This window comes from Vombatus ursinus, unplaced genomic scaffold (assembly GCF_900497805.2).
Source record: "Vombatus ursinus unplaced genomic scaffold, bare-nosed wombat genome assembly UNPS02010980.1, whole genome shotgun sequence".
Taxonomy (NCBI): domain Eukaryota; kingdom Metazoa; phylum Chordata; class Mammalia; order Diprotodontia; family Vombatidae; genus Vombatus; species Vombatus ursinus.
In genome coordinates, this window is record NW_020950758.1 from 8,066,415 (window position 1) to 8,076,006 (window position 9,592).

Consider the following 9,592-nt stretch of genomic DNA (forward strand, 5'->3'; position numbering starts at 1 on the left):
TAAGGGAATCAATGGGAAAAAAAAAGGGGAGGAAAAGAATCTAGAAGCACCAGATTTTTAAAACGATCTGGTACCAGCTAAGAAATACAGTGGTAGATCAGTAGAACAGATTGGGTACACAACACATAGAAGTAAACAACCATAGTTATCTAGTGTTTGATAAACCCATGTTGACTTTTTCTGGGTATGTGGTGTAACATGTTGGTCTATGTCTAGTTTTTGCCTAACTGCTTTCCAGTTTTCCCAGCAGTTTTTGTCAAGTGTTGAGTTCTTGCCCTATTTGCCTCAGTACAGGCGGGGGAACCAGTGGAAATGGGCTCAGAAAACCACCACTTGCCATGACATTCTCCAGCAGCCAAGTCTCCTGGTGCCTCAGCAAAACTCTGGGAAGCACAACTCCAAGAGGGAAAGCCCCAGGCAGAGAAACATCCTGCAGCAGTAAAACACCCATCTGCAAGGAGCCAAAGAAAGCAAGAAGAAAGGCCCCAGCTCACAAAGCCAGTGACCTGGCCCCGGGCTCCCAGCACAAGAAGCTTGGGTCAGTGCCCTCTGCTCTCTAGCAGGAGAGCTCAATTTCTTTAAAGGCCAGGAAATAAGCAAACACCATGAGCAAAATACAATTTGCCAAATGGAGGCAGTACAAAATCTAATAGAAGAAAACAATTTGTTAAAAATTAGAATTGGGCAAATGGAAGCTAATGACTCTATGAGAGAGCGACAATCAGTCAAACAGAAACAAAAAAAATGAAAAAACAGATGAAAATGTAAAATACTTCATCAGTAAAACAACTGACCTAGAAAACAGATCCAGGAGAGACAATTTAAAAATTATTGGTCTACCTGAAAATCACAATGAAAAAAAGAGCCTGGATGGCATCTTTCAGGAAATCATCAAGGAAAACTGCCCTGAGGTCCTAGAACCCGAGGATAAAATAGCCATAGAAAGAATCTACCGATCACCTCCTGAAAGAGATCCCCAATTGAAAATGCCAAGGAATATAGTAGCCAAATTCCAAAATGACTAGGTCAAAGAGAAAATATGGCAGGCAGCCAAAAAGAAACAATTTAAATATCATGGAACCACAGTCAGGATTACACAGGACCTTGCAGCTTCTACATTAAAAGACCGTAGGGCACGGAACACGATATTCTGTAAAGCAAAAGAGCTTGGATTACAACCAAGGATCAACTACCCAGAGAAAATGAGCACGAGATGGATACTCAAAGAAATAGAGGACTTCCAAACCTTCCTGATAAAAAGACCAGGGCTCAACAGAAAATTTGATCTTCAAATATAAGACTCAAGAGAGACATAAAAAGGTAAATGGGACAGAAAAAAACATGTTATTAATAAGAGAAAACTGTTTACATCCCTACAAGGGAAGTTGACACTTGTAACTCTTGAGAAGTGTGTTGTTATTACACCATGTTAAAGGGGTATATATAGATGGGGTGTGTATAAATTGACTTTGATGTAATGATAAAAAAAAATCTAATCAAGTTGGTTAAATGAATCCAAGTAAGTGGATTAATCTGATCTAAGAAAATGTACTGAGAGAAAAGGAAAAGAGGAGGCAGACAAGGGTAAATTACATTACAGGAAAAGGTACTAAAACCTATTACAGCAGAGGGAAAGAAGGGAGGGTGATGACCATTGTTTGAACCTTACTCTCATCAGATTTGGCTCAAGAAGGGAATAACATAATCAGGTACAGAAATCTGACTTGCCCTACAGGCAGGAGGGAAAAGGGGAAAGAAAAGGGAGGGGGCTAATAGAAGGGAGGTGGGACTGAGGGAGGCTGTGGTCAAAAGCAAAACACTAGTGAAGAAGGAAAGGGAGAAAGGAGAAAGAAACACATAAACAGGGGGAAATAGGATGGAGAAAAAGACACAGATAGTAATCATAACTGTGAATGTGACTGGGATGAACTCTCCCATAAAACGGAAGCTGATAGCAGAATGGATTAAAAACCATAATCCTACAATATATCGTTTACAGGAAACACATCTGAAACACAGAGATACACACAGGGTAAAGGTAAAAGGCTGGAGCAGAATATATTATGCTTCAGCTGAAGTAAAAAAAGCAGGGGTAGCAATCCTGATCTCAGACAAAGCAAAAGCAAAAATAGATCTTACCAAAAAAGATAAGGAAGGAAACTACATCCTGCTAAAAGGCACTACAGACAATGAGGTAATATCATTACTAAACATACATTAACAAATGTTATAGCATCCAGATTCTTAGAGGAGAAGTTCAGGGAGTTACAGGAAGAAATAGACAGCAAAACTATACTAGTGGGGGACCTCAACCTCCACCTCTCTGAACTAGATAAATCTAACCACAAAATAAACAAGAAAGAAGTTACGGAGGTGAATAGAATATTCGAAAAGTTAGGGATGGTAGACCTCTGGAGAAAACTGAATGGGGATAGAAAGGAATGTACTTTTTTCTCGGCAGTACATGGCACATACACAAAAATTGACCATGTACTAGGGCATAAAAACCTCACAATCCAATGCAGAAAGGCAGAAATATTAAATGCATCCTTTTCAGATCATGATGCAATTAAAATTATATGTAATTAAGGGCCATGGAAAGATAGACTAAAAAATAATTGGAAACTAAATAATCTAATCCTAATTGATTGGGTCAAACAACAAATCATAGAAACAATCACTAACTTCATTCAAGAGAATGACAATGAGACACAGCTCTCAGGGGAACTCCTGAGTACTGATACATGAGAGGAGGGGCACGCCTCTTTTTCTGATTTCAGCAAACCGCACTTGCTCACTCTTCCCCCCCCTAACTTGGAAAGTCCCTAATCTTTCCTTCAATGAGAAATCAGATTACTTAATTCTACACGCTAGTTCATTGTTTTCTTTTAATTAATTGGTCTTGACTGTTTTTAATGTCTAAAAATCTATTTCCCCCTGTATTCAAGGTCTAGTGCCAAGCTGAGGAGGTCTGGTCCTAACACGTCACAAATTGGCATGCTTTGCTTAATAAATCGATATACTCAGAGGCTCAAACCTTTGTTTCCTCAGACATTTCATCTTTTACCAGCTAAAAATGACTTGTCTGGGGTCACACAGCTAATAAGTGTCTGAGGCTGGGGAGGAACTCAGATCTTCCTGACTCTAAGTTCTAGCGCTCAATCCTCTGTGCCACCAATTATAGGTGGCTTTACATTATTAAAAATGCAATTTCAAACCTCATTAGAAAGGAAGTTAGAACCTACCACAGGTGGTTTGTATACAATTAATCATGAAAGTTCAGAGCTCAATAGAATATAAGTTAGGAACACTCTCCGGCAACCGGACAAGGCCAAGGTGCTTCTTTAACCTCACGTGGGGTCGCAACCCATGATTTAAAGTGCTGAAGGGGTCGCAAGTGGAAAAAGCTTAAGAAGCCTGGCCTAAACAATCTGGGTCTCAGGTGGTCTGAAAATTCTTGGGAAAGCCTCTCTAAATGATGATGTGTGTGGTAAAGATCGGTGCTAACAGGGCAGCGATCTTCCCACACCGACCTGCACAGACAGGGTTTTCTGTACTGCTTTACAAACCTCAGATTTTGCTGGTTATATGAAATAGTGGTCAGTTACAAATCAATGGAGAGCTTGTTTTACTCCTAGATGTATCTATTTCTTCATTATGGCATTTCCTAACATGATCCTGAGCACTCTTTTCCAGAGGGGCCCTTGAACTGTGGGCCTGTTGAGAGAAATGCTGCTATGAAATTCATGTAGAAGCACGACATCAGAGGAACCTAAAGCCCTGCAAAGCAGGCATTAGATCACATTCTGATGGAATTTCAGCAACAACTACTCCTCTCCTCTTGGCTTTCCTACTTCCTGTTCCTGTCCCAGAGGGCAATCAATCACAAGGGACAATTGTAGCTTGGTAGCAGCACCCTTCAGTTTCCCAAGAGTGCGTTTTACCACCGGCTCAAGGCTTGTTGTTGAGACTATAATTAAAAATGTAAGCCTACTTCACGTGTGTACCCTCTCAGGGCTGGGACGAACAGAGAGCTGACCAAGGATGCCGGCCTCCAAGAAACGGTCAAGAGCAACGCCACCAGCTTCTCAGACAGAATATATCAAACACCAAGAGGAAATGTGAGAATGGCTTCCACTCAGACCTTTCTAAGAACGTTTCGTCAATAAAATGTTTTCACATACTTTAAACTGGGCTCTATAAAGCAGTCCTTGCATCACTAAGAACTGATAAAACAACTAAAATAAATAGATTTTTACAAAATGTTGAGCAATTGATAAACCAAAGTCACGGGTCAGATAGAAACATAAAAGGAACGAGCCAGGAGCCAGGGGCTGTGAGGGACGGGCCGGCTCGGCTTCCTGCCTGTGGCCAGGCCCCTACACCCGCCGTCCCACGCTGCCTCTCAATAAGATGTGAAACGTTACAATCGACTTTTTTTTGCTGGAAAATATTCTTTGTAAAATACAAATTTTAACCAAACCAAAATGATGAAAGAACAACCAATGGAATGGACTCCGTGTTTCTCATTCACATTAGCTACCCTTTCCCTATGACTACCTCCTCCTGAGTCTCTAAAACAGAAAACTGGCACGGACTCAAGAGAACATAAAAGACGGGCATGCAGTCACACATGCGGGCACACGTGGGAAAGAACGCCAGGCATTCCAAGGCAGGACCAGAGCAGAGGGAAACTCACTACGGCTGCTGAATTTGGAAGCAGTACAGCAAAGGGTTAACACTGGGAGGGGGGGCCCTCTCCAGGCTCTGATCACTTCCTAAGTGCCTGGAGGAAGAGGTAGAAAACTGCTAGGATGGAAAGCACTGGCCTCCGCAGGAGACAAAGGCTGGAGGTTCACAGGGGGTTCACGGGCAGGCAGCCGGAGGGGCCGTCCTGCACTTCCCCTCCCCTCCATTCTCCTCCCATTAGCAAAGGAGCCTCCAGAAGGAAGCCAAAGACTAGTCAAGAAGGCTCCCGGGGGTGCAAAGACCAGGGAGAAGGCTCCATGTTCACCACTGGGGCATCACAAGCTCTGCCTTCTTTGATTTTCCTGCAGGTGAACCCTTTAAGTGGCTGCTTCACTGACAGGAGAGGAAAACGTCCTGCCACTTTTTAAAAGTGCCTTGGCAGTAAGAGCAGGCCACCCCGATGACGCACACCAGAAGCCAACCTCACATTAACTTTAAAATTTCCAGTCAGCAGCTAACCTTACCCAAAGAGGGCAGTGCCAGACTAACCTTTCTTTCTTTCTTTCTTGGCAGAGTCACTAAACCTAGGGACAGAAGGGGAATAAGCGTTTACATGATGTCTACCAGATGCCCCCCTCCAGTATCATCTCATTTGATCCTCACAACAACCCTGGACGGGGGATCCTATCTATGACTGTCATCCTCAGTTGACAGATGAAGAAACTGAGCCTCAGATGGTCTCCAGTGGACTGCCTCAATATGAGAGCTGTCTCATATTTTTATCAATGACAGGCTTGTCAAACTGGCTGACATTTTACAAGAAGCTGGGAGGAAGAACTAGTCCAAAGAGGTCTCAACAGGACACAGAACTGGGCCGACCTAGAAATTCACTGGGGGTAAATGGCATTCTTCTACTTGGGCACGCTCTTGTGTGGTCACTATGAGTCAGCGGAGGGATGCGGCCGATAAGGAAGCTTGTAGGAGAGACGCCACAGGAAAAGGCCAGAGCTCACTTCAACCAAAGGGGTGGAGAAAAGTGAGAAGTGGATAGCCTGGAGAATATCTGGGAAGGAGGAGGGAAAGACAGGGCACCGGGAGAGGGTTTAAAAGAGGTGAGGGGAGGGGTGATGCCAGGGAAAACTCCCCAACAATGAGATGGCCCAAAGTGGCCCAGACAGCCTGGCTCTCCCTCCCTGGAAACTCCAAGCCGAGGACGACCACCTGCTAGGCATGAGGGATGCTGTTCACACAAGGGTGCCATAGATGGGCTCTGAGGTCCCCTGAGGCTCTCCAATTCCATGGTACAGGTCTCAAAGATAGGCCAGGGTTTGGCCTGCCTGGAAAAAGAGAAAGCAAGCTGGCTTCTGGCTTCTTGGGGCACACTAGGCTTCATCCCCTCTCTGGGGTCCACATCCAGCAGCAGGATCTTTGGGTTAAAGGGTATGGCTAGCTTGGTCCCCTTCTCAGCATAATTGCGAAATACTTTACAGAATGTCAACAAACACTTTTAGAAGTGCCTGACCCGGGCAAGGGAGAGTGCCAAGATGCCCAGGACACAGAGTCCCTGCCTTCAAAAACAAGTAGACAAAGACCTAGTAAAACAGAGCTAGGAAGTAGGAGCAGAGACGAAGGAAGTGCCTGGCCTGGGCCACCTCCCCTCCCTTCCTCCGAGTCCCACAGCGCTCATCTGGCGCTGGGAAGGCTTCATCAGCCCGGTGGGACAGGGCTTCTTCTGCAGGGCCATGCCTTTTGCTTCCTTCCACATTCATTCCGAGCAGGACTAAGGGGCTGAGGACAGAGGGACAAAACCTATGTCCTGCCCTCTGGGTAGGAAGCACCTGGAAAGGAGACAAAGTGTAACTTAACTAAGTAAATATAAAGCATTAGGGGTGGCTTGGTGTAGGTGAGAGAGCCCTGGGGGAGGCTGGAGACCACCTCTATGCTCTTCCCCATCTTGGAATCAATGATCCATGCGACCTTTCAGGCCCTAGGATCCTGGAGGGGGGTGGGGAGAACTGACCAGGAGCCCCAGAGATGCTGGGGAGTCTGAGAAGCAGAAGTGAGGACAAACTGCCCAGCCAGGGCACAGCACAGAGCTGGAGGATGGAAGGGGGTCATGTCCAGAGAAGCAGGCCAGTCTGGTGGGCCATGGAGCACGTGGAGAGAAGGCAGCTGAGCCAGAGTGGGACGGCCTTTAAGTGCCAGAGACTGTGCTCCTGGCAAGCTTAGAGGGCAGGGCTCAGCCTAGGCTTCAGGAACAGCCCCCCAGCACCCCTCCCTCAATTCGGAAGGCCAGAGTTCTGGGCACATTTCCGGTAAGAACCTCAGAGATCGACCTCCCATGGCGCTGCTCCTCCCGCCCAATGTACTTAAGTTTGCTACTAAGATCCAAGCAGGTGCTGTCCTATCCTAGGATCACAGGCCATCCAGGACAATGCCTTCATTTGACCGACAAGGGTAACTGAAGCTGAGTGGGTTACATGACTGACATAGGGTCTCCCGGCTACTGTATGCAGCAGAATTTGTAGCTGGCTCTTCCTCCCAGTGCTATGGAGCCCCTGTACTGTATGGAGCCGCCTGTCTCCCCTCCCTATCCAACATGGAGAACAGTCCTTTGTCTGGAGAGGTGAAGCCCCCAGCATGAGACACGCCACAGCAGTCTTTAATAATAGGATCTGCTAGAACCTGGCTAAAAACAATTACAAATTTATAAATGAGCAAAAAGATTATTGTTTCAGACAAACAATAAACTTATAGAGTCTGCTAGGAGGACTGCATACGGTTGCTTTTTTCTCCCCCAAGCCTCAGCCTGTCAATGAATCTTTCTGTTCCAGAAGATACAAGGACCAAGCAGCCATGCAAAACATTCCCTGGCAACGTAATGGGGAGAAAACTGGACAGAGGAGGAGGAGGAGGAGAGAAATGGACACGGGCAGCAAGGACTCTGGAGGATGGATGTCATTGAATCCCCAGCAAAGGAACATTTTAATAGTAAAGAGGAGAACAGAAGGGGGTGGGGGTCCAAGGAGTCCTGGGGGCACCAGAACACACTGCCAGTCCCCAATGGCCGCTGTCATCTGGTGTCTGTGCAGAGCCTCCCAATGGTTCCATGCCACCAGGGACTCAAGGGGATCAATGTCTGCAGCAGCCTACCTCCGTCTGGGTGAAGCCAGTGCCAGGGCTCCCCCAGGCCTGCCGGGCATAGCTGGCTGAGCCCAAGGCAAAATCTCTTTACTCCAACCCAGACGTGCTCAGGAACAGTGACCTCCAACTGCCCAAGCAGAAGGAACACCAGCGACACTGACGTCATCAATTCACTTCAACCAGGGCCCAAGGAGGACAGTCTGGCCACAAACTAAGGAGAACACCCAGAGTCCAGCGTCCTTCCCCAAGCGGCCCCCTTGGTGCCCACCGGGGCACGTCTGATCCCCCGAGCAGCGAATGTTTCCCACCTCTCCACTGGCTGGCGAGGCTGGGGAGGAAGCCTGTCTGGCCCTGTTCTAACCTCAGGTCCTTCACCCTCTCCCAGGGTCGCTGTAAGCTGCGGTGAGACCCCGCAGGGGCCGGGGCTCCGGCACCCACGGGCACCTTCGGCAGAGAGGGCAGCCAAGAACGGTGTGGGCTCTTGACCGCCCCACCCCCCGCCCCCCATCCTCCCCGGGCACGTGGAGACGCCCACCTGGGGGGAGGGGGCTTCTGCCAGTTCAGGCTCTGACGAGGGGGCTGCAGCATCCCACTCGAGCCTGGGCAACTCTGGACCCGTCCCTTCCCCCCTGAGTCTCAGTTTCCCTGCCTGGAAAACGAGGGGACTGGCCTGGGTTAACTTCGGCTGGGGCATTCTGGGGGCCCTGGAAATTCTCTACCTAAAATCCCAAGCCCCAGGTACAGACAAACCCGGACGACGGCACGAGCCCGTCCTCAATTCATCACAGCCGTCCCTCTCCCAAACCCAGTTCTGCGAACCCCTTTACGCCTGTGCGAAGAGTAAGCGCCGTTTAAAGCCGGGCCAAGACCACCGCGGCACATGCGCACTCCCGAAAGGAGGTCATCGCCTCCCGCTACGACGCGGCGCTTCCGTCCCCAGCGCGCATGCGTAAAGCTCCTAGTCGTTAGCCCTCCCCAGCTACCGCCTCGAGCGCATGTGCAGAAGTGCAAAGGCGTTAATTTCTCCCCCCCCCCCCCCCCCCCCCCCCCCCCCCCCCCTCCCCCCCCCCACCCCCGCGGGCTCACCATGTACCAGGTCCCCAGGATGATGGTTCCGGTGCGGACATGGCAGCAGCCGCAGCACCAAGTGCTATAAAAGCGGTCCCCGCGGCTCCGTTTGAACGTCATGGGCGCGGTCGGTCCCCTGATCGGCCTCGCACCAAAGGGCCAGCCTCCCTGCAGTCGAGCAAGCCGACACCCTCACCTCCCGAGCTCCTCTGCCTCCGCCGCCAGCAGCTTCTCCAGCCGCCTCCTCTCCGGCCCCGGCCCCGGCCCCGCCCCCAAGCCGACGGGGCGCCTGCGCACCGGGCAGCCGAGCGACCCCGCCCGCCGACCCCGCCCCTGGGCCAGGGCCCAATGGAACGCGGCATGGGGAGGCGGGGAGGCGGGACCCACGCGCCTCGCCCAATCAAGAGAGGCCTCGCGTGCCCGCACCCCTCCCCCGTCCTTTGAGCTGGCCTAGAGAGGCAATGGCGGACCGTTTGCGTACGTGGAGGGCGTCGGACGTCGGACGGAAGGGGTGGGTTTAGCCCGACTGCCCCGAGGTCATGCCTTCCCCCGCTCCCGGGGACTAGGGGCCTAAGCAGAGAGGGAGACGGGTCCCATGGGGGTCAGGCTTTGCGAGCTAGGCGGGCCCACGAAGGCCGTGGCCTGTGGGGGTGGGGGAGGCACATGACCGGGCGGTGCCGGGTGCGTGACG

The 9,592-nt window shown here is 49.8% G+C and overlaps 1 protein-coding gene across 1 annotated transcript in view; it reads right to left on the reverse strand.

Moving 5' to 3' along the window:
- Window positions 1-9,263, reverse strand: part of LAPTM4A (lysosomal protein transmembrane 4 alpha) — a 24,485-nt gene extending 15,222 nt beyond the window's left edge. The window contains 2 exon segments of the mRNA XM_027855626.1: window positions 8,920-9,095; window positions 9,098-9,263. Coding sequence (XP_027711427.1) covers window positions 8,920-9,095; window positions 9,098-9,263 — 342 coding nt within the window.
- Window positions 9,264-9,592: the final 329 nt, after the last annotated feature.